At 35.9% G+C, this 26,039-nt stretch overlaps 1 protein-coding gene across 1 annotated transcript in view; it reads right to left on the minus strand.

Moving 5' to 3' along the window:
• Nucleotides 1–26,039, minus strand: part of ZNF292 (zinc finger protein 292) — a 111,329-nt gene that overhangs the window by 41,791 nt on the left and 43,499 nt on the right. The window contains exons 2-4 of the mRNA XM_012444243.2: nt 4,736–4,890; nt 4,441–4,519; nt 1,735–1,870 (exon numbers count right to left, since the gene is read on the minus strand). Coding sequence (XP_012299666.2) covers nt 1,735–1,870; nt 4,441–4,519; nt 4,736–4,890 — 370 coding nt within the window. The remainder of the gene's footprint in view (nt 1–1,734; nt 1,871–4,440; nt 4,520–4,735; nt 4,891–26,039) is intronic.

Here is a 26,039-nt window from a genome sequence, read left to right on the forward strand (position 1 = left end):
TTGTACTCCAGCCTGGGCAACAAGAGCAAAACTCCTCCTCCTCCTCAAAAAACAAACAAAAAAAATAGGGGCAATAAAGATCCTACCTTTTTTTTTCACAGGATTCACTACGATGGTTAAATAAAATTATGCATATAGAAGCACTTTCCAACTGTTAGGAACTTGTAATTTGATATTATTACTAATATATCACATCTAATATTTCTAAAAGCTGAGAAATCAGAAAGTATAATTTGGTGCTAGAAGTAAAGCATATTGGTATTAATCTATTGGGAATAAAGTTAATATGGCAAGGCAAAAAACATCTACAATTCTCAACTTTTAAATTTGTTGTTAGGCTGGGTGTGGTCGGTCATGTCTGTAATCCCAACCCTCTGAAAAGCTGAGGTAGGAGGATTGCTTAAGCCCAGGAGTTTGAGACCAGTCTGGGTAACACAGGGAGACCCTGCCTCTACAAAAAACGAAAATACAAAAATCAGCTGAGTGTGGTGACATGTGCTTGTAGTCCCAGCTACTCAGGAGGCTGAGAGGATCATTTGAGCCTGGAGGCTGAGGCTGTGGAGAGCCATAATCACACCACTAGACTCTAGCCTGGGCCACAGAGCAAGACCCTATCTCAATAAATAAGTAAATAAATAAATCTATTATTATTTTATTATTTTGAGTAATGAAAGGATCTCCTTCCAAGGTCTTGAGAACACTGTAGCTAACTTTTGGATATCCATAAAGGTAGGGGATACCAAAAATGAATCTCTTGTGAAAACTAAGAAACAGGTGCACTGCTAGAACAATTAAGAAAGCAGGGAGAAATGGTGGAGAGGGAAATCAAGTAGGAATAACCAGCCTAAAGTGAAGTTTGAAGATTGGCTGGGAAGGCTTTGGGTGAATATCAAAGTACCAGAAGAGCGCTCACAAGCAATAGCCTTAACACTCCCTTCTCATGGCCTTCATAACTTGCTATCACATAGCAAAATTTCCTAGAATTTGCCACTGATCAACAAGAAAAGCAGCAATAAATGACAGAAGAAGCTTACAGTGGTAAATATATGCTTTTTCCATTAGATATATTACAAATTTTTTAAAAAATTTACTTATTCAGTTAAATACCTTGGGAAAGGTTAGGGTGATATTTGGGCACTTTCCTAAATAATCTCAAGAAGAGTATCTAGAAGACAACTGTACTTTTCTTCAGGGTCTACACAAATTTTAAACTCTAAACATTAAGTGTTATACATGTAAGTAATTTAGCCATCTACTTTCAATAGGATACCCGGCTGAACTCATATAACAAAAATGCAGGGAACAGAAGAAGACTGAGCAATAAACTGAGTATTAATCTTAAAGACAAAAGACTTAAAAGAGTTCTAACACTGATTTCTTCCTCTATTTTGAGAAAGAGTATTTAATATCCTATTTGTGCTTCTCCAATTATCAAATAAATTCTCAAGTATAAACTGGATTGCCACCTGTCAGAATGTTAGAGGGAATTTCTCTGTTGAAAAGATGCTGGGAAAAAATTCTAGTTTCTCTGTTACTCTAAGATTCTATAATCGTATAAATACATCTTCCCCAAAATAAAATAAAGGTACAGGGCCTAAAGCATATCTCAGAAGATATTTAATTAAATGATCCTTCTTTGGAATATCCTGAGATAACTTATATCAAAACAACTTTAACACTTATTTTTCTAGGCTAATTATTCTTTTTTTTTTTCTCTCTCTCTCGAAAATTTACCTTTATCCTTATCCAATGGTTCCTGGGAAAGAATAGTGCACAGTACCGGGTTTTTCCACACCCCAGTCTCTTGAGCTAGAGTAGCTAAAAAATGCAATTCACAGCTGCCATTCTCCATCAGCTTTTCATGAGCTACCTACAAATATTAAATAAACATCCAAAGAATTACAACAGATTTTTAAAAGCAAGCTTATCAGGCTTTAAATATAATACTAAACTTCTGAAAAGAATTTTTTCTTAAAAATTTCACATCACATTACAAAGTGCTGAATTCCTTTACTTCTAGTATTTAAAGATGAATTTCAAGGATACGAAATAAATCAGTTATAAATCTTAAATAAATATAATGTATTTACAGAAATAAGTCTGTTTTTTTTTTCTTCCTCAAAATCTAAACCAGGAATACTTATTTCTCAAGGACGTGATCAGAGTATCCATAAGCATAAAAACCTTACACATTTTATATGCTGTGTTTTAAAAAAGTTTTCCCCAAAATCTACAATTAATAAAAAGATTTGCATAACAGGCTAAGTGACAACTTACGCACATGCCAATAAAAGGGAATTATGAAAAGAAAATAAAGGCATAATTTTTTCATTTAAAGTATAGTTCTGGCATGTATATGTATATGGCACATTTCATTCATGTATAGTTCTGGCAATTTCACATTAAAGCTGATGATGAACCCTGGCTGCTAGCTGTTTCCAAGTACGCATGAAATAGGCATAGTCTTCAGTCCACAAAAGACCAATAGTTTTTATTCGATTCAGAAACTGCTTATTGAGAATTTCTATGGACAAAGTGCTAGGGAAGACATAACTAGGTCCCTGACTTTGTGGGGCTTATCCTCTAGTGGGGTAAAGAAATGTTCAAATAGTTAAAACACAGGAAATAAATGCCGTTAAACAGGCATAAACTAACCTTGAGGAAGCTCGGAAATGAGAACAAACTGTTGTAGAAACTCTTAAAGCTGCATGCTATGTTCAAACAAAAAGTCTACTCCTCAAAGCCATACAAATATTCCCATTCCAACAAAGTTCAGGTGCTTTACTAAGTTTTCTTTAAGAAGTAACTGAACGTAAAGGGATGTAAAGAGTTATTTCCTTCACAATCCATCTAAAAAGATATTAACTAGTCCTTTTGTTTCAAAAAGCAAAGTGTAAAAGTTTATCTTATGTTGGCAAACAAAATCAGTAGCACGAGGAATTCTGGTTATGCATATTTAATTAATTCTGTGGTGGGGTGTATCTGAATGGTAAACAATAGGAAGTTCCAAAATAATTTACCTAAAAATACTTTCTGGAAAAAAAAACCCCTAAGATACAAGTTATGTATATCTGAAGTAGAAAGCGCATGGTCAAAAAGTTAGTTCCAGCTGGGCGCAGTGGCTCACACCTGTAATCCCAGCACTTTGGGAGGCCGAGGCGGGTGGATCATGAGGTCAACAGATTGAGACCATCCTGGCCAACATGATGAAACCCCGTCTCTACTAAAAAATACAAAAATTAGCTGGGCGTGGTGGTGCGCGCCTATAGTCCCAGCTACTTGGGAGGCTGAGGCAGGAGCATTGCTTGAAACTGGGAAGCGGAGGCTGTAGTGAGCTGAGCTTGGCACCACTGCACTCCAGCCTAGTGCCTGGAGACAGAGCAAAACTCTGTCTCAAAAAAAAAAGTTAGTTGCAATGTGACAAACAGGACAAGACACTTTCATTTCAACAAACAGTTATTAAGCATCTGTTACGTGTAAGACATGCAAAATCCTATGATATTAAATAAGATATGAATTCCACCTTCAAGGGCCTGTTGCATTTGTTGTAGATTTTAATGTTTAATATTAAAATAGGAAAGTGTATTTCTCTGTTTAACTGTAGCTTATTTTACATGCTTCTAAAATTTAAGGCTACACCTCTTTAATACATTTCTTACAGAAAATCTTGAGGCCTAAAGATATTTTAAGAACTGGCTAGAGAAATGCAGAGAAAGAAAACTATAGCTCTGAAATTAGCTGGCAAGAACATTCTTTTTAACTAACCAATTAATCAAAATTTACTGGAAGCTATAATACAACCAGCTCTAGTGCTTGAAACAAAATTTAACGTGCTTGAAAATACTCCAAGACAACTACTGCAAAATTTCATAGTACCGCACATAAGCAGAACAACAACACTAACTAAAAGAGACAAAGTATGTGTTTTCAGACAGGAAAAAAGGCATGGGCTTTGGAATAAAGAACCTTAGTTCGAATAACTACTCTGTGACATTAGCTATACAACTTTGAGTAGATAATTATTTTAGAGTATGAGCCTCAGTTTCCTCACCTTTAAAATGGGGAAAACATACCTACCCACACAAATTTTCATGAGGATTAAATGATACATGTGAAATTCTTATAAAGCACATTGAAGATTTTCAGAAACCAGTTTAACTGCTTCTAAATCCGAATGAGGGCACTTTCTTTTGTGTTCCCTTACTGCTCTGACAAAGCCCTAATTATCTGATCATAAAGATTATTTAATCTATCTAAATGTATACATACATTTAGCAAACATTTATTGAGATCTACTATATGTAAGACACTAGTGTTAATAAGATCAGTAATTAATGTCTGTCATTATTGAGATGTCTTAAAGCTTAACCGAATAATTTTTTGAGTAAGAAAACTGACATAAGACATACCTGCATTAAATCTATAGATAAAGATTCTCACCTGCACCAGTGTCTGAAATTGTTCCCACTGTTTATCTGATAACTCAACAGGCAGACATAGTAAAAGTTCAACACAGCTTCTAAAAAACAAAAAGTTGGTAAGGATAGGAATAATTATTAAAATTCAAGGGAAAATAAAACCGGTAATTCTTATATCATACGCAGATTCCCCATAACTAATCTATTTAAAATTAAACTATCATAAGACTTGAGATATGTTGTGTGTGTGTGTGTGTGTGTGTGTGTGTGTGTGTTTTAAAGCTATATCTAGTTTATTTACTCAAAGGTCTACTCACAATGCCAAGCGTTCCAGAACCAAGGCTACATTTTCACATTCAGAGGTAAGATAAGGTCGGGCTTTAACATAACTTTGGATAGCCACTGTGTATACCTCCAATAAAGGTAAGGGATCTTCTGAAGTTTTCCATTTCTCTGCATATTCTAGGAGTGTCTGTTTTGGAAGGAATAAGAAGTATTCAAAATGTAAATCAAAATATACATTGACTAATCAGCTGTGTTTTTTTCTGAAAATTTTTTTAAATACGATTTTTAATTTATAAAAACAAAACGTAGTTTATATTGATTAAAATATTAAATGAAATAAAGTCATATATTTTTGGCAGCTCTCTGTAGGAGAAAAGATTAGTATTAATTCATCCAGCAACAGCATCATTTCATCAAGGCTAGTTTTAAATCCTCTAAGAGTTATCTCCTCTATTCCCTACTAAGTTTTAAAAGTTATTTTCAAAAGACAACTGGGCAAGTAATACTTGACCAGGCACACAGAATTTCAAATAATATCTGTTTTCTATTTTTCATAGAAGCTGCAGAAAATTCAACAGTGAACAACAAAATGAATCCTGTATGGCCAGCAGAGACGTGCCCTTTTTCAGTCCATAAAAAATAACAGTACATATAAATTAATTATTCTTTGACAAGCGCTAGCATTTAAAAATTCATCCAAAGACTTTAAACACATAAAATCAACATTAAAGATGTTGAAGAGTGATTTTAAGGTTAAGCAATTTTTGTAATAATGTGTTAAGTTTTTTAATTGAAAAATACTTCTCATCTTTCAATTAAATCAATATTTTAAATTTACCTCATCAGAATTACTTTAAAAGATGCTATTTATCTAACTGAATAAAGATGGAAGATAATGGCAAGAGAAGTTACACACAAATATATGGTAAGACTCTTATCTAAAATGTCCTATAGTTATGCTAAATGAAGAGAGATTCTAATTAAATGTTTTTATAACATAGAAGACTGCCACAATTGGTCCTCTCCACACTTTTGGGTTTAAGACTCATTTAATCACATGGAAATTCAGGTGCCCTTTCCTAGAAAATAGGGTATTGAAGGAAAAAAAAATTCCTGAGGGCCTGTATCCTCTGGCATACAGCAGCAGTTTTAAAAACTGTAGGGAATTAGGGAGGAAGGAGGGGATGGGTATTGTTTTAAACTACCAAAGCACTTACTACCTTGCCCTCTCTACTAACTTCAACTAGTAAGTGATAAGAAGAAAGGAACAGAAAAAGTAATCTGGTAAACTAAAAGGCAACAAAATAACTACTCATCTACTGGGTAGCCATATATTCACAGATCTTGGCTCTCACTAATCCTTGCCTTTCCTTTCCCCCTAAGTGAGGGCAAATACTGATTGCTACAAAGGACAAAAAACCTTCAGCCACAGTGCATGATGTAGGATGGGATGTCGGGGGACACTCAACTAGGTCCAAAACCAACTCCACAGCAAAAATTCCCAGTTAAGGTTGAAGTGGGATAACTTATTTCTCAGATATCCAGGAAAAAATACCCCAATCTTTCCCAGATGAGCCCTGAAACAAATCTGCTCTCATCCATACTTTCACCTCACCTCACAATCCCATTATATCCCAAACCTTCATGGTACAAAATAGATTCTGTGTGAGGAAAAAAATAATCAGAAGTAAGTTCCCTAGCTCAATCCAAATGAAATCCAAAGGCTATTGCTGATCTTTCAAGTTCCAAGCAGGGATAGAGATGCTGGGGAAGAGGGGAATCCGTGTTTCTGCAACCTCTTGGCATTCTGTAAAGGGACACAGAACTGTTAAATATAATGATGAACAAATGACATTGTAGCTGGTCAACATGAAATACGAGATGAAGCTGCCTACAGTACACCCAAGGTGATTCAGCTTCGATGTAAACACGGAATTAAAGCCTTACATTTGTCTAGTCATGTCACCATTATACATATAATCCCAATCTAGAGACTCACTTTTGCAGGTGTTGGGGACTCAGAAACTGATACCCCAAACTGTGACACTTGACATGCTGAAGGCGGCTCAGAGTCTCTCTGACCTTCCCCTGTCCCTTCCCATCTCTCAGTCCTCTTTCTCCCAAAGCACAGAATGAAGTTGTTCTGTGAAGTTTCCTTATCTGTCTAAAGTCCAGGCTAACAAAAGAAGAAGAAAATTACCTTTGGTCCCCTCCCTGAGCTTTCATTAACTGAACTCATAGGGCAGGAAGACAGACAGAAGTTGGTCAACACATCTTTTGTCACAACAGACTTCTGTCACAAACCACTGAATGTTTCATAGGCTCAATAGATTTTGTCCCAGGCCATTATGTTCTTCAAGCCCACTGGATTCCCCTAAAAATCATTTACAATCCCCCTCTAAAATCATCCACATTTCCCCACTTCCCTTTCATTAATAAATTTGTATGCTATTTCTCCTACTAATCTGCTGTTTTTGTCAGCTGATTTTCAGTGAACCTTCAGAGGATGAAAAGAAAGTTTTCTTTTGGCCCCTAAACAGGAGAATTCTTAACTTTCTTCTAAATCTCTCTCAAATAAAAACTTTTATTTCTTATGGATCTGAAACAGGTATGCTCTCCAATCTTTTGGCCAGCTAAATCATTCAGAGGACAATGACAGTGAACTATGGATTGCTAGAAATGAAAACATTCTCTTGCATGGTAATTTTGATTAAAGCAATTAAGACCTGGGCTTAGTTCCCAGTTGAACTAACATGAACTAGAAAAGACTATACAAGAAAAATTGGCATTCAATGATGCAACCATTCAGTCAAAAGGGATTTTAAGATTCATTATCAGTCTTTGAAGTTTGTGCCATTTGCAGGCATACAGGTATAGTATAATAAAAATAATTGATCTTTGTCCTAGGTTCCCAGCACAGAGCTCCTAAAACCCCTGAAATCTGCGTGACTTTTTCATGTTAATAAGATTAACATTAGGCTGAGAAGCTTCTAGATAGCTTTAAGATAGGGACTAGTTACTAGAAAGACCATGCCATGATTAGAAAGATGAAACTTGCAGCCCACTACTCTCCAGTCTCAGAAGAGGTAAAAGGGCATAGAGATTGAGCCCAATCTCCAGTAGCCTATATGATTTGATCAATATTATCAATGTACTCCACAAAACCTCCTAAACAACAGTAGTCAAAGAGCTTCTGAGTTGGAAAACACATCCATATGCTGGGAAGGTGGCACATCCCAACTCCACAGAGACAGAGGCTCTGGTGCTTGGGACCCTTTCAGATCTCACTGTAGTTATCTCTTCATCTGGCTGTTCATTTGTATCTTTTTTTTTTTTTTTTTTTTTTTTTGAGATGGAGTTTCGCTCTTGATACCCAGGCTGGAGCGCAATGGCGCGATCTCGGCTCACCGCAATCTCCGCCTCCTGGGTTCAGGCAATTCTCCTGCCTCAGCCTCCTGAGTAGCTGGGATTACAGGCACGCGCCACCATGCCCAGCTAATTTTTTGTATTAGTAGAGACGGGGTTTCACCATGTTGACCAGGATGGTCTCGATCTCTTGACCTCGTGATCCACCCGCCTCGGCCTCCCAAAGTGCTGGGATTACAGGCTTGAGCCACCGCGCCCGGCCTCATTTGTATCTTTTATAATAAATTGTAATAGTAAGCACAGCATTTTCTTGAGTTCTCTGAGTCATTCTAGCAAATTACTGACCCTGAGGAGGGGGTTGTGAGAACCCCTCACTTTGTAGTCAAGTTGGACAGAAGTGCAACTTGGGGACCTGCTACTTGAGAATGGCATCAGATCAAAGTCCTACACTTTTTTCCCCATTAAACCAATGGTTTTTGTTCCCACACCCCTTCAAGAATGAATGAATGTGTCTATATACATCTATTTATATTTATAAACATATGAGCAGACAAAGATAAAAGTCACTGTAATGTGGTTTGACGATGAGTTGGGGCGAGATGGCACAGAGGGGAAAAGACAAGGAACAAAACCTAAACGTCTTCTGCAATGCACCATATTGCTTCCATTAATGAGTAAGTTGTAAGTGAAATAAGAAAATTTAAAACTGTTTTTTGATGAATGATTAATGGAACTAGGAATGCTTAGTCTAGATATTAAATAATATTTATTGAATACTTACCATGTGCTAGGCATTGCTCTAAGAGCTTTACATGTACTATCTATTCAGTAATTAGGGAAAGTACAGTAATATGCTTATATTAAAAATGAATAAACGGAGGCATAAAATAGTGAAATAACAAGCCGTAAGATCACAGAGCTAGGAAAAGGCAGAGAAAGGATTCAAACCTTCATAGTCTGACTTCAGTGTGTTCACTCTTAACTACTATGCAATACATTTCTGGAGAAAAAAAAAAGTGACTTGTAAATCTCATTTTTAAAATTTGGATTGCATTTTAGATGATAGCCAAATTCACAAATCTAGAGGCTTGACACATAGAGAGGAGTTAATTTTATTGCGTGCCTCACAGGACACACCAGGACTAGTAAGTTGAAGTTTAAAAGAGACACTTTCCTGTTTGCTGTAAGACAGAACTACCAAACAATTAGTTAACCAAAAACAGAACAAGTTGGCCTCCTGAGACAGGTGGTGACCCAACAACTGAAGTTATTCATAGAGGAGCAAGATGATTCAGAGTTCGGATGCTGAAAGGAGTCATATATTAAAGACACACTCCATCATACCAAAAGAGACTATACTAGTGAGTATGCATGTATGTTCATAAACTAGTAGCTCATGGATGTTTTGCTGTGCACATTGTTAAAAAAATCTTTGAATTAGTTTCTAATAAGTCATACATTTTACATTAAAAACTTGGGTTTCTGACTTTTCTTCAAAAACGAACAAACAAACAAACAAAAAACCTGGCAACTTTGGGCCCACATTCCAGCATGGCAGCTGGCTAGGGTTGAGGGACAACTAAGATTTCCCACTAAGATCAGACACAGGCTCTTTGGTTGCTACATGCCTCACTGCCACACCTTATTCTTTAAGGGATCTACTAGATTTGCTACAAAGTTATTTATGGCTACTGCATCTGCTCTATAGTGTGTGTTATGGGGCAAGCCTAGGATAGAAGAAATAAGCAAGATGTTAAAGGATCTCTAACACAGTGTTTCTCACAGTGTTTTTCATTATTGTCCCCTCTTAAGGAGATTTTTCATTTTTCCTAATTGTTTGTCATCCCTAATGAAACTGTGACACCACAGATTAAATTATATATCTGTTTACATGTAACAGTTTTAAAAAATCTTTTTTCTTTAAGAGCCAATTTTTACCACCTTGAGAACAAAGTGGACACTTCAACAATTTGGCTCTTAAATTTATTTTTCATTATTTAAATTAGCAGAGTCTAGAACATATATGCTTTAGGGAGAAAGAATATAGATTGACTTCTGGTAGCTTCATTTAGTTGCCGTAAGGATTACTAGAGGGAAAACAAAAGAGAAATAAAACCCCAGGGGTGTTACATTTAACAAACATGGGGATTAAATTACATTATCTTCCTATGTAAAGATAAGACCAGTTGAGTGTTGGTTATGTTTATACTGTTGCATTCATGTTCCAGTTCCAATTTACATTTAGGGTTCTCTAGAATAGAAGTTCGGTAACATTTTGATCTCTTGACTCTTTACTCTTAAAAATTCCTGAGGATCCCAAAGAGTTGTTTATGTGAGTTACAACTATTGATCATTCACCATATTCAAAACAAAAGCTGAGACGTTTACATATTTATAAACAGGTTTAAAATAACAATAATAAACCCATCATGTTACCATAAGATATTTTTAATAAAAATGGATTTTCTGAAAAAAGTGAAAAGAGAGGTATTGTTTTACATTTTTCAAATCTCTTTAATGTCTGACAAGAGAAAAGATCAGGTTTCTCTTATTGGTTTCTGCACTTAATTCGCTGCAATAACACATCACGTAACCTTTGGAAAACTCCACTGTACACGAGTCAAAGGTGGCAAATAATGTCTTACAGTTTTGACCTTTTAAACTCCCTGAGGAGCCTTTGATGAATGTGATATATTCTTTAAAATTTCTAAGTTATTAAAATGTATTTTAAGATTTCATGTAGAAATGGTAGACTGGACACATTTATTTTGCACCTTACTCTCCCCAAACCTCACTGAAACTATAGTAATTTTTAAAAAGTGGCATAAATCTGTAAGAATAGGGAACTGGGAATAGAACAAAGAGAAATAAAATTTTAAAAGCTGGAAAGTATATGTAAGATTGACACTCCAAGAAAAGAGACTCCAAAGTAGGCTTTAGGTAAAAACAACAAGAAAAACAAACAAACAAAACCCACTAACTGCGTAATCACCAAAGGGCTCAGGAACTGGGAGCACCAGATGCCTCTGAAGACTGGAGGTGAAAGGGAGGCTAAAAATGAGAGAACTGGTTGAAAAGTCTATTTTAGGAGTTAAGTCTCCCTGATTTCCTCCTCACCTTCCACAGCTAGGAGACCCAAGTGAGCGAGGTACTGCTGCTCTTCCTCAGCAGCAGGTTTGTTCTGTAAAGAAGTTTAAAAAGAGATGTTTGGACACAGTCCAGAAGTATCTTACTTTTCAGGGCAGTAAGTCAACTTTACATACCCCCTGTAGATAGCAAGCCCCTTTTTCCAACTCACTGCCAGATCTTCCCTGTCCCTAGTTGAGTCTTTTTCTGGGAAATCAAAAAGAAAAGACCCAAGATTCTGACACCAAGCCTTCTTCAGGGAATGAAACAAACTAGAACCCCTTATTTGTGAAAACCACAACAAACATCACACATGAACTTGGAGCTCTCAATCACCTTTTTAGCAGTATACCCTTAAATATGGTATTTAAAGACCAGCAGACATTTAAAACTTTTTTTTGTTTTTTTGAGATGCAGTCTCTTGTCACCAGGCTGGAGTGCAGTGGCATGATCTCTGCTCACTGCAACCTCCACCTCCCAGCCTCAAGTGATTCTCCTGCCTCAGCCTCCTGAGTAGCTGGGACTACAGGTGCATGCCACCATGCCCAGATAATTTTTTTCTATTTTTAGTAGAGACGGGGTTTCACCATGTTAGCCAGGACGGTCTTGATCTCATACTTTGTGATCTGCCCACGCAGGTCTCCCAAAGTGCTGGGATTACAGGCATGAGCCACCGTGCCCAGCCTAAAAGGCTTTTAATGTGTGACAGAAAACAAAACAAGGGGAAAAAAGCAACTTTGAATAAACAGAAACTATGCAGGGAGAAAACAAATTTCAAGAAACTATAACTGATACTGTTGGATATGTGAGAAAACATATTACATTTACGAACAAAAACACCATGTTATAATAAACAGTTATAGAAAAAAAGACTAATAAAATGTATGGAGAGAAAAAATATTTTAAAATTTAAATAATGATGCTAGAGGTCCAATAACTAATAAAAGGAGTTCCAGGAATTCAAAAGAGAGACATTGAGGGGAATAAATAAAATATTTAATTCAAATTAATTTTCTAGAATCTAAGGACATGAACTTTAGCAAAGAAAAGACCTATTGAATGCCCAGCACAATTACTGAAAATATAACTGTACCAAAGTACTTTCTCATAAAATTTCAGAGCTCAAGGACAAACAGAGGATCAAAATAAGATTGGTGAGGGAGGAGGCGGCAGACTTCTCAACAGCAACACTGGAGCAAAAAGAAAATTAAGCACTGCATTAAAAGCTATAGGGAAACTATTTCTACCCAACGACTGTTAACTATTAAGATAGAAAAATCATTTTCAGACATATGTGGTCTAAACATTTTTACCTTCTAGGCATATTTTTTCAGGATGCTACTAAAGGAGAAATTTCACCAAAATGAAGAATAAACCAGGAAAGGAGTCCGAATGATACACAGAAAACAGGAGGCTCTAACATGACAGAGATGAATGAAGTAAGATGACAAGAAGACAGCTGTGCAATGGGGCCTGAAAAATAATTATAGCACATCAGATGGATTTTGGATAAATTTCTTCAAGATGAAATTGAAAGAGAACCTAATGTGCTTGAATAAACTGAGAGGAGATTTAAACAACTGAGGGAGAATTTGGATTGATTAAGTGATAAATACACAGAAAATTAAGCTAAGAAAAAATATAATTTATGTCTAGAGAAACTGGACTCAACAATTAGAAAATGCACATTTCTTCACAAATACAAGTAAAACAGTTAGAAAAACTGAACACAAACAAGGCCACATAGTCACATGAAATAAAAAACACGTTTCACATTTTTTCATATTTTTTTCACATTCTTTGAATACAATGCAATAAAGTTAAACACTTAACAAAAGAATACCCTAACAAAAAAACCTACAAACTTGAAACTTTAAACTGTACTTCTAAGTCACAGATAAAAGAAACCGTAATAGAAATCAGAGAATACTTAGACTTGAACTATAGCAAAAACACAACCTATCAAAATTCGTAGGATGCAGCTAAAGCAATCTTAGGAGGGACGGTTTTAGATGCAAATGTTTATACTGTCACTTCTGTTACAGCTTAAAAAATAAATACATATATACACATTTGTTCCGAAGCAACATTAGCAAAACATGAATTTCTCATTTCCTTACGTACTATTTTTTGGTGAGAAACATTAGGTGAAAGCAGAGAATTGTACCCAGATGAACTAAGCTGTTAGAATATGCAAAATGCCCACATGCACGCAAATCAAACATGTACCAGCTACCTCAGTTCACCATGAGTGTTATTAGCGATACCCATTTACATGTAGTGTTACAACTTTCTGTCCAATTTCAGAGAACTCTCCTTCTGCTAATTCACATTAACTCACAAACTACATCCCTTCTGACACCCACTTTCCTTCTGGTGCCCACTTCCACAAAGAAACTTCAGCTCTTTTTCAAGGTAAAGTAGCACATTTATTGTAGTACTTATGTATTTCTCAACTACTTAATAGGTATAATACTGTGCTACTGTTTCAATAAGGTTCTCTCTGTGTGATGATGTTTTGCATGTTGTGCCTCTTAACTACATTTTTCCCATAAGCCCTGTGATCGTTAATGTGCAATTCTGCATGACAAAGTGATTGTTAGGAATGCATATATTGTGATAAACAAAACTGGTTGGATTTAAAAGAGAAAATAAAGAATAGTCAAAGAGGATATTGGGACAAATGGAGAAATTTAAATATATATTTTAATTAGATAATAGTAGTTTGTCAATGTTATATTTCCTGAGTGTGATGATTGTGTTGAGTATATAGAAAAATGTCTTTGGCCATAGGAGATAAATGCTTAAAGTATATAAGGGGGGCAATGTCATAATACTGGCTAACTCTTAAAGAATTCAGAAAAGAAAACAAAGTGTAAGATAAAGTAAATATGTCAAAATGTGAATAAAGGGGGAACCTTGGTGAAAGCTATGTGAGTATTCATGGTACTATTCTTGTAACTTTTGTTATAAAGAGTGTGGAAAGGCAAAGTATTAAGGATGGAAAGTGTGGTAGACTGAATTCTTCTCTTCTCCTTGTTTCCATGTCCTTTGTCACATGACTTTAGAGTACTTCTCATAATGGTAGAAAATATTTTCCTAACCCATGTGACTTGTTCTGCCAAGAGAATGGGGCAGAAGTGATTGTAGGACAGCTATAAGTTTAAGCATCTTGCTTTCTCTTATGCTTCTGCCCCAACAATGAGAAGATACGTCCAGATTAGACTGCTGTTCCCAGGAGGATAATGAGAGGCAGATTTCGTCCCATTGCTCCAGATGAGTCCAACCTCTGTAAGGTAACAGTCAGCCAATCTGAAACATATCTATCAGTCCAGCCAAGATCAATAGATACTTAGCCAGACCTCAGATGAGTAAGTGATAATGCTTATGTTAACCGCTACTAAGGTTTTTGTGGTTTATTATGCAAAATTTGGTGAAAATAACCAACTTAAACTGGACAAAGAACAGGATAAACTCAGAGTATAAAAAGTTAAACTAAGATGAGAAATAAATGACATAGAAAATAAAGACATGGGTTGTGGTGAAGATGGTTAAAAAAAGAAAAAATAAGAAAACACACAGAGAACACACAGAGAGGGTCAACAAAACTAAACCTAGTCATCTGGCAAAACTGGTCAAGAAAAAAAGAGAAGGCACAAATCAACAGTATTGGAAATAAGAAAGAAGTCATAACTACAGAAGCAATAAAGATGTTTTAAAATCATAGTATATAGAATAATCTTATTTGAAATAAGATTACTGAGTAAGAATCATCTTAATTGAAAATAACTTTGAAATCAGAGTAAAATGGAATGGTTAGAACATTACTAAAATGGTCTCACAAAGAAATAGAAAAAAATAGTTATTTACCTATTATAAGAAACTGAATCCAGGTTAAGAAAATAAAAAAGAATTATCATATGAGTTTTATAGAAAAGTCCAGCAAACAGGCTGGGCAAGGTGGCTCATGTCTGTAATACCAGTGCTTGGGGAGGCCAAGGTGGGAGGATAATTTGAGGCCAGGAGTTCAAGAACAGCCTGAGCAACACAGTGAGACCTCATCTCTACAAAAAATTTAAAAAAATTAGTCAAGTGTGGTGATACACGCCTGTAGTCCCAGCTACTTAGGAGGCTAAAGCTGGAGGATGGCTTGAGCCCAGGAGTTTTAGGTTGCAGTGAGCTATGATCTTGCCACTGCACTCCAGCTTGAAGACAGAGAGAAAGATCATGTTTGGGGCCAATGGGGAGGGGGGAAAACCCCAGCAAACAATCCTTTAGGAAACAGATAATCTCTTTATTACAGAAGCTTTTGGATGAAAGAGTGGGAAAATTCACTAATTCATTGTTTGAGTCTACTATAAACTTGAGAATAAAACTGGGTGGATATGGTGTAAGAAAGGAAAAATCACAGGCAAATCTCAGATACAAACAGCAATTTAAAAATCCTAAGTGTGGCAGGTGTGGTGGCTCACACCTGTAATCCCAGCACTTTGAGAGGCTGATGCGGGCAGATCGCCTGCGTTCAGGAGTTTGAGACCAGCCTGACCAACATGGTAAAATCCCGTCTCTACTAAAAATAAAAAAATTAGCCGGGTGTGGTAGCAGGCGCTTGTAATCCCAGCTACTCGGGAGGCTGAGGCTGGAGAACTGCTTGAATCCAGGAGGTGGAGGCTGCAGTGAGCCGAGACTGTGCCATGGCGCTCCAGCCTGGGTGACAAGAGCGAGACTTAGTCTCAAAAAAAAAAAAAAAAAAAAAAATCCTGGTACCAAACCAAATCCTGCAATACACTTTAAATTAAAAAATACATATATTTTGAAACATTCATAAAGTTACACAATAGTTGCAGATACAGTACAAAGATATTTTTTTCCTAAGCCATTTGGTAGTTAGTGGCCAACCTGATGCCTCATTATCTTCAAAGTGTACGTGTTTTCTACAAACAAGTACATTCTCCCACATAACCACAGTATAACCACCAGAATCAGGCAATAAACACTGATACATTACTACTATTTCATCTGCAGACATTATTCAAGTATGCCAAATTATCCCAATGACGTCTTTTATAGAAAAAGAAACGGGAGTGCAGCTTGCATTTGTCATGTCCCTTCAGTATCTTTAAATCCTAAATCAGACTTGAAAGACTCTTTTAGGACCCTTGCACCATTGGAGATTATAGGCCACTTATTTTATAGAATGTCCCTCAATTTGGCTTTAGTATTTTCTCTTGATTAGATCTATGCTATGCATTTTTGGTGGGAATAGCACAGAAGTAATTGTCATTTCTTCTCATTATATCCTATCAAGTGGTACTTTATGGATGATGTTCATTTTGATCCCTTAAAGTAGTGTCTGCCCTCCTCATTCTGCTTAGGCTTTGACTCAGCATACTGGAACTGGCCACCTCTCTAACTAGTTGTACCTTCCTATTCTGTTTAGGCTCTCACATACTATGCCAGGCTGCCCCTATGACTGCTTAACTTGCTCTGGCTCTCACTCCCCATACCAGGTAGCTCCTTCCTCACCCCATGGATGCCCAACTCATCTCACCTGGACTAAATCCCCACACACAGCCACCCCATCCATCTCCCTATGGTGCCCTCCTTACCTTGAGTGGGCTCTGATGCCTTCTCCATCATGAAGCTACCACTCAACCAGGGCTTCGACTTTCCACTCTGGGCCACTGCGGCACCCCACCCCGCAATGCAGACACATACCTTGCTTTCCCCCACATAATGGCTTTAGGACTGAATTATTCGGGAAGGGAAGAGAAAGGGTTGAAATGTACATTTTAAATGCATTTTGGGCCTAGGAGGTGTTATCCTAGAAATGTGCAGATAATTTAAAATTAGGAAAACCACTGAGCACAGTGGCTGACACTTGTAATCCCAGCACTTTGGTAGGCTGAGGCGGGCAGATCACTTAAGCTCAGAAGTTCAAGATCAGATTGGGCAACATGGCAAAACCCCATCACTACTAAAAATACAAAAAGTTAGCTGGGTATGGTGACATGTGCCTGTAGTCCCACCTACTATGGGGCACTGAGGTGGGAGAGTCACCTTAGCCTGGGAGGTTAAGGTTGCAGTGAGCCATAATCATGCCACTGCATTCCAGGCTGGCCGATAGAGTGAGACCCTGTCTCACTAAAAAAAAAAAAAATATATATATATATATATAAAAAACATTACATATATTTTAATTATATTACATATATTAATGTAATTTACTCTAATAACAGATTTTAAGGAAGGGAAATTATATGATTACCTCAAAGCCATTCATTAAAAGACATACGCTAGTCCCCTACTTATTCATGGGAGATAAATTCCAAGACTCCCAGTAGATTCCTGAAACCATGAATAGTAGTGAACTCTGCATATACTATTTTTTCCCTATATATACATACCTATGATAAAGCTTAATTTGCAAATTAGGCACAGTAAGAGATTAACAAAAATAATAATAAAATAGAACAACTGTAAGTGAATGTGGTCTCTTTCTCTCCCCCTCTCTCTTATTGTATATAATATTTTTGTACCAGGGTAACTAAAACCACAGAAAACAAATCCATGGATGACGGGGGCAGGGAGGTGGGTGAAACTACTGTAATCAAAATGCGACTTGAGGTAAAGAAGAATCAAAATCTCTTTACAACAAGGAACAGAAGAAAAGCTCTTTTACCTGATAAAGGATATCCAGTAAAACCCACAGCAAACTACATTCTTGGAGTATGAAATGTTAGAAGCATGTCCCTTTAAAATCAGAAAGCAAAACAAAAATGCCTATCACTTTTTCCATTCAAAACTATAGGGCTAATCAGCACAATTAGAAAAAGAAATGAAAGCAGTAAGAACTGGAAAGATAAAATTAAAATGCCACCATTGCAGTCAATGCACACATAAGAACTCCAAGAAAATTCAGTATAGTAGCTAGATATAAGATCAATACACAAAATCAACTGCAATACTATTTTTTTAAAAACGCAATTAGAAAGCATAATTTTTAAAAAGATAACATTCACAATAACAAAACTCACGAAGTACCTAAGAATTAATGTAACAAAGTATTTATAGGATCTTTCCAGAAAAAAATTACAAAACTTAATTTAAAGAATAAAAGAAAGCCTGCATAAATGGAAATACCACATACATAGATATTGGAAGACAAGTTAAAGATGGCAACATGATCCAAGTTTAATTTAAAAAGTCAAAGCAATACCAGTAAAATTCTCCATAGGATTATTTACAGAACTTGACAAGTTGATTCTAAAAATCACACAAAAGGTCCAATCAATTATGAAGAGCCAGATTTTTGAATTTGGAAGATTATCTGCCCTAATCAGATAGCAAGACTTATCCCAAAGCTATAGAAATTAAGACAGGGGTGATTTTGTTAAAGGCATAGATGACAGAAACAGAAGAGCTTTAAAAAAGAACTAGGTATATGTGAGAGCATGGTATATAAAAAAGTCCCATTAGAGGGTGGGGCTCGGTGGCTCACGCCTGTAATTCCAGAACTTTGGGAGGCCAAGGTGGGCAGATTACCTGAGGTCAGGAGTTCAAGACCAGCCTGGCCAACATGGCGAAACCCCGTCTCTACTAAAAATACAAAAATTAGCTGGATGTGGTGGCACATGCCTGTAATCCCAGCTACTGGGGAGGCCAAGGCAGGAGAACTGCTTGAGCCCAGAAGATGGAGGTTGAAGTGAGCCAAGATCGTGCCACTGCACTCCAGCCTGGGTAACAGTGTGAGACTCTGTCTGGAAAGAAGGAAGGAAGAAAGGGAAGGAGGGAGGGAGGGAAGGAGGGAAGGAAAGAAGGTAGGTCCCATTAGAAACCAGTGGGTTTATGGAAAGTACAGACTATTCCATAAATAGTGCTGAAACAACCATCTAAACAGGAAAGGGAAATTCTAACTATTCCTAGCATACAACAAAACTATATCCTATATGGACAAGTAACTGAATGTGAAAAGCAATACTTTAAAAATTAGGATGAAAACACAGGAGAACATCTTAAGACCTTAGGGCAAAGAAGGATTTCTTAACAAGACAGAAAATATACACCAAAATGGAAGACAATAATAACTGCAGCTATAGAATTAAAAACTTCTGTTCACCAAAACCCCATAGAAAATCAAATAAAAGGCTACAAACTGCGAAGACATTTTATATCTCATATTCACAAATAATACATAGTGTTGTATGCATAATACAAAACTCATAAAAATAAGTCTACCTTGGAATCTCAGCGTTGAGCTTGTCCACCACCATTTTTTCTTCTAAGTATGTTGCCTTTATATCATCTCTCTCCCAAATTGTGAGAATTTAGGAGAATCTTTCTTACTTGTGATGAAATCCAGCAATCTTACTTCCACACTGTTCTGGTTCAGAAACTTGTTTCCCCATCCATATATCAGTCTACCATCCCTGGCAAATGGCCCACTGCAGTGGTTATTTCAGTAGCAGTTTAGCATTTTCAAAGAAAATCAATTATGAATTTAACATAATTCATACTCCCATATACTCAATGCTAGGACATGTGAGAAATGGGAAAGTTCTTCAAAGTTTATATCTTAGACTACATTATAAGGAGTTACAATCTCTTGCTCTATGGCCATTATCGGCTATTAGCATAAACATACACTATGCATATATATATTCTCTAAAATCAGCTACCGTGACTCGCTCTGGCATGTTTGAACAGAACTGGGCAAGCTACAAACCCTGGTGCATGCCATTCCTTAACTGGAAACCCTCCTGACCTGACTAGCTTCCTCTTCTTACTTGTCTTCTTTCCCCCTTCTTTATTCAGGAAATTTCCTAGGTTTTAGTCAATCAGATCTAGCATAGAATGTGAGGTCCAGTTCTGGCCAAAGGACACTGGACACAGCAGTAGGGCAACTTTGTCAGGTTATGAAAATTATAAATGTCCCTGTCTCCTTTGTTCAGGTGTGCTCTTGTGGCAAGACTGCTGGCAAGTTGCACTCTTTCTGCAGGAAGTAAACTAGCCTTGCTGAATGATCCACTGTCTCAGTGTGGATTTTTCCCAAAGTTACAAACCCGTTTCCAACAGACACGAGGTAACCATTCACAAAAACTGAGTTTCTGATAGGTTCGAATCCCTAAATAATGTCCAATATGGATGCTAAAACACAATCTCCAGACTTTCTCAGAATTCTAAAACTTCTGGCCCTAGGGCCTATTCTCTTTGTAGCATTTTCATGGCATAAACCAATCATAATTCCAAGATTTCCCTATCCCTATTCTGACATGGTGTGGCCCATAATTTATTTCTCTGTTTTTGTATATTCTTTGCTATAAGCTAGGCTTACAGAAGCAACCACATTGATGTCTTGGCACAAAGGGTCTCAATCTTGGAAAAACATGAGCATGTTTGATGCTAACCTAATTCCTAAGAAACCTGACATTAATGGAAGCAGAGATTTTTTTTTTTTTATGTCTAGTACATAACCTAGAAAGGGAATGTTTTTAGGTTTCATCCATTGAATTAATTCTCATAATGCTATGTAACTACTTCTCCATATAAAACACTCTATAAAGGATAATTCTCACTTCAGCTTAGTCTCCACAGTATTTGTGGCTTTGTACTTACTTTCCAAGAACACTGTATGTCTGGTTGATCTGTACCTTTACATTGTGACTCCCATAGCCAAGCAGTCATAATGAAGGTAAATATATGGTTCAAATCTAAAGTGAAGACTTTAGACCAACATATAGCTAAATATCATGTGGGAGGTCCAAAATCCTTAAGAGTAAAACCCCCTATACAGAATGTAACCCTAGTAACTTCAGAGACCTACAAGCCCAGTATGTACATAATTATATTCAAAGAAGCAGAGGCTAGTTGCCATAAATAATTATAGCATGAGTTTCAATCTCAATTTGCTGAAGATAAGCCAGAAAAGGTGCCACAGTCTACTGTGCATGTCTATCATGGGCCAACTGCCACATATACTACATTCTTACTTTAGAACATGAAATACAATGGTAGGAAACCCAGCTTTAAAGGTGATTAATTCCTTTAATTTCTATATTCTCTTGTAACTGCTCTGAAAAGAAATAAATTCAACAGAAATACTTTTCCCTTAGTAATTTATACTCATTCTATAAGTGACTTTGATTAAAAAGAAATCACAAACATTTTCCTAGAAACAAATGTTAATATAGGCTGGACTAGAGTGCATGGGATCCATTCCCAGCACAGGAAATGGTACGGAGACAACTGAATATCCACATGCATAAAAATGAAATCCAAAATGGACCATACTTAAATGAAGAGCTAAACCTATAAAACTTCTTGAAGAGTTCTTAGAACACCAAACATGATCTATTTTTATAAAGTTCACAAATTGGACTTCAATTCATCAAAATAAAGAACTTCTGCACTTCAAAAGACTCCACTAAAAAATGAAAAGACAAGTCATAGAGTGAGAAAAAAAATGTTTACAAATGATGTATCTAACAAAGGGCTCATGCCCAGAATACATGAAGAACTAGTACAACTCTAATAAAAAGACAACCTGGTTTTTAAAAATGGGCAAAAGATTGAAATGGATAGTTCACCAAAGAAGATAACAAATGGTTGAAAATGCACATAAGAAGATGTTCAATATTATTAGCCATTACAGAAATACAAATTTAACCATGAGATACCACATTCACTAGAATGGCTGTAATTTTAAGAAGACAATACCAAGTGCTGGTGAGTATCCAGAGAAACTGGAACGCTCATGAACTGCGAGGGAGAATGTAAAATGGTAGAGTTACTTTGGATAGTCAGTTGCTTAAAAAGTTAAACATAAATTTACTATTCAAACCAGCAATTCAACTCCTAGCAATCCACCCAAAATGAATATGAACATGTTGTTCAAAAGAAAAGTATGTGACTGTTCATAACAACACTATTTATAACAGCCTAAAACTAGAAACAAGCCAAATGTCCATCAATGGTTTGAATGAATAAGCAAAATGTAATAAATCCATATGCCTGAATATTTTTCAACAATAAAAATGAATGATATATTTGATGGCTTTCATCTCATTTAGTGAGAACATTCATGTACTTTGCTGTGTTTATGAGATGCAACCCAAGGACCCTTTGAAGGTATTGTGTAATACAGCACATGCACATATGCTTTTTGAAAGTGTTAACATTTCTAAATTCTGACTCACATCTGGCTCAAATAGTTTCAGATAAAGATTGCAAAGTTCACAGAGAATTAATAACTTCCCCAAGTCTAATATATTTAAGTACTTCATATCTTATAAGAACCTATTTTAAGTCTCATTCATTTCCCAACTACAAAGTAGTTCTAATGTTAACATTTTCTAAAATGACTAACATGGAACACATAAACACACAATGGTGACTTGGTTATGTCAGGATTTAAATTTTAAGCTAATTAGTGTCATTTATTACCTAGATCTCTAGCTATGTGAATTTCCTCTCCAACTTATCAAATTTATAGAATCAATTTGAAACTAAAGAAAAATTTACCAATCAATATCTATTAAACGTTGTTTAAAATAGCAATGATTCAAATCATATTACTTTGTTTTTCAGGAAAAATTAACTACAATTCAGAGGGACCTGTTCTAAAGATACATAAATATTCTTAAAATAGAAATTATCTGAAAATCCCTTTACCTATACCACCCTCATAACCCAAAACCAAAGACTGAAAACACATACTGTTGAAAGTTAGAAATGAATGTACATCTTTCAACTAAAATTGATACTCTTAGACAAAAAAATTGAAACTTACTCTACCTTTACTTAATGCCTTTTTTTTTTTTTTTTTGGAGACAGAGTCTCATTCTGTCACTCAGGTTGAAGTGCAGTGGTGCAACCTCTGCCTTCAGGGTTCAAGCAATTCTCCTGCCTCAGCATCCCAAGTAGCTGGGATTACAGGTGCCCACCACTAGGCCCCACTAATTTTTTTGGCATTTTTAGTAGAGACAGGGTTTCACTCTGCTGGTCAGGCTGGTCTCAAACTCCTGACCTCAGGTAATCGACCCACCTTGACTTCACAAAGTGCTAGGACTATAAGCATGAGCCACTATGCCCACCCTTACTTAATGCTTTTCTTTAAAAAAAAAAAAAGTACAAATGTTTAAAATCTGATATTCTCAAATTGTACTCAGGTTTCAAAAACATGGTACTATCTAACGTACTACAATTAAATGAAATACTAAATTTTCTACTATGGGTGGAATTTCCAGAAGAGCAACTGCTAGGATAAAGCAAACAGATATGCTGTTTTATTGACAGATTTACTGGCCAGGTTTATTTTATTGGCCAGAACACCTTCCCAAAAGGTTGTTTTCTCATTTCCACCAAAGTTTGAGAGTGTCTTTTTCTATAAGAAGTCATATACAGCGCATTACATTCTACAGTTTCTCTAATTTGCATTTCTTTAATTACTAATGAATCTGACCTCCTTTCTCATTTGTTGGACATTTGGATTTGCTATTCATTTGTATTTCTTTTGTCTGTTGCTCTATCATGTGAACTCATGGTCTCTCTTCTTGTCACACTGCAACAATTTTATATATTACAGAAATTTACCTTTTGATCACCACCAGTTTTAGAAATAATTATCTGGATCTATTATTTTGCCTGTTGGCTTTGCTATTTTTACCAAAAAAATTGATTTTTATATTATGAAATATGTCCATCTTTTTTTTAAACTTTCTAGGTATAAAATAAAGACTAGAAAGTCTTCATTAGGAAGGACTAAATATGCAGTCTCTTAGATTATCTTTCAAGATGTGTGTGTGTGTGTGCATGTGTATGATGTACACAAGTAGTCTTTGCTTTTGAACAGTTCTGATATACACAAGTACAAGTACTAGTCATCACAGTTTAAATACTCCCCAACAACCTGGTTCAACTCTTAGTTACCATAGTATATCAACTTTGAGTAAGTGCATAGTTAGTAGATGTTTGGTCCACAAATCACTAAGTATATAAGAGATGTGCATCACGATCAGTAAGCAATCACATCTACTTTTCCCAAAGTTTGACAGCAACTGGTTACTGGGCACCTGTTTGTTACTCAGTATATACACAAACAGCAAAGTGTATAACTGTGTTGTCTTCCTGTCTCCCACTGAGACACTGACTTGACATTTTATAAAAATCAATGTCAAAAAGAGGGAACTGACCAACAAAAATCGAAGTATGGCAAAGAAACAAAAAGTGACAATGCTTAAAGTGGAACCGGAAACTGGTTATGACCAAAAGATGAAGATGTCCCAGAGGAAAAAACTTCACATTAAAGGAAGTCTCTGAAATACGTCATGATTTCTGAAATGCAAAGTACTATAAAAAATGTTGAAAACTAATAAAAATTTAGAAAAGAAAATGAAAATTTGCAAAGGCACAGAAGAGATGCTTGCTCCATATCTTAAGTTATACAATTAGAAGGCAAGCACCATTGAAACTATTCTTGATAAGCTTTTTACAAATAGAACATCTTAGTTCTCTCTTTTTTTTTTTTGCGATGGAGTCTCTCTGTTGCCCAGGCTAGAGTGCAGTGGCACAATCTCAGCTCACTGCAACCTCCACCTCCCGGGTTCAAGCAATTCCCCTGCCTCAGCCTCCCAAGTAGCAAGGATTATTGGCACACGCCACCATGTCTGGCTAATTTTTGTATTTTTAGTAGAGATAGTGTTCCCCCATGTTGGCCAGGCTGGTCTTAACTCCTGATCTCAGGTGATCCACCCGCCTTGGCCTCCCAAAGTGCTGAAATTACAGGTGTGACCTACCACATCCAGCCTAGTTCTCAGTTTTTCTAATGTTTCAAATTTTTAGATAATTTTAGATAATTATTTTCTAATTTTGTATTTTTAGTGTATTTTTTTTCAATTTCCCAATACATTTATGACCAGTGATTAGTGTTTTTAATGGTTTAATAAAAATTTTAACAGTCACAGGAAAACTATAAAATTTCCAACTTATAGTATTAAGATTGCTTTTCCAGCAATCTTAATAGTCTTTTTTTCAGCTCTCATCATTTCTGCAACACCTCAAAGTGCACTATGCAAATGAAGGAGTGCCTGTATTTAAATCATTACCTAAAAAACATTTCTGTATGTGACGTGAGGGTCTGTTTGTATCTTCTTTGGACAGCTGGTTGATATAAAAATCCTCTTATTAAACTCTTCTCACTGAATTGAACACATCTGGTACAAATTGGGAAGTTAGTCAAATATTAAGTGATATATAACTAGTCATATACTAACTTCCCAATTTGTACCAGAATTTTTTCACTCTACTTGTTCTACTAATATAATTTCTTAATTATTTACATATTGCTATAATCTAAAATGTGAAAAGGCAAATCCTCCTTTCACTATCTTTTGCATTTATTTTAGCCTATTCAACATTTTACTTTGTCTTAAACTACTATGTTAAATAAAAATGGTACTAACAGGGATTTCTATACATAACCTGTTTACAAAGGAGAGCATTTTTGTTTTTATCGTTTAAAATTATTCCCTATTAGTTTCTAAAACTTAGGTTTCTATTACATTTAGATAATTTCCCTCTATTCCTACTTTACAGAGAATTTTTATTGTGAATGGTGGTTGATTTTATCGAAGGCCATTTGTAGCATCTGCTGAATACAGGTTTTTTTTTTCTTAATGAGCTTTTCATTTTAATATAGTATATATACATTTTCAGGTGCACAACCAACACTGAATTCCTACAGTAACATCTGTTTTGTTATAAAGATGTTTTTGCATATGTTGCTGGATTCTATTTCCTAATACTTTATTTAAACTTTTGCATGTATACTCTTTCATATGTGAAACT

The sequence above is a fragment of the Aotus nancymaae genome, unplaced genomic scaffold (genome assembly GCF_030222135.1).
Source record: "Aotus nancymaae isolate 86718 unplaced genomic scaffold, 86718_ANA_hifiasm-v0.15.2.pri h1tg000040l, whole genome shotgun sequence".
Classification (NCBI taxonomy): domain Eukaryota; kingdom Metazoa; phylum Chordata; class Mammalia; order Primates; family Aotidae; genus Aotus; species Aotus nancymaae.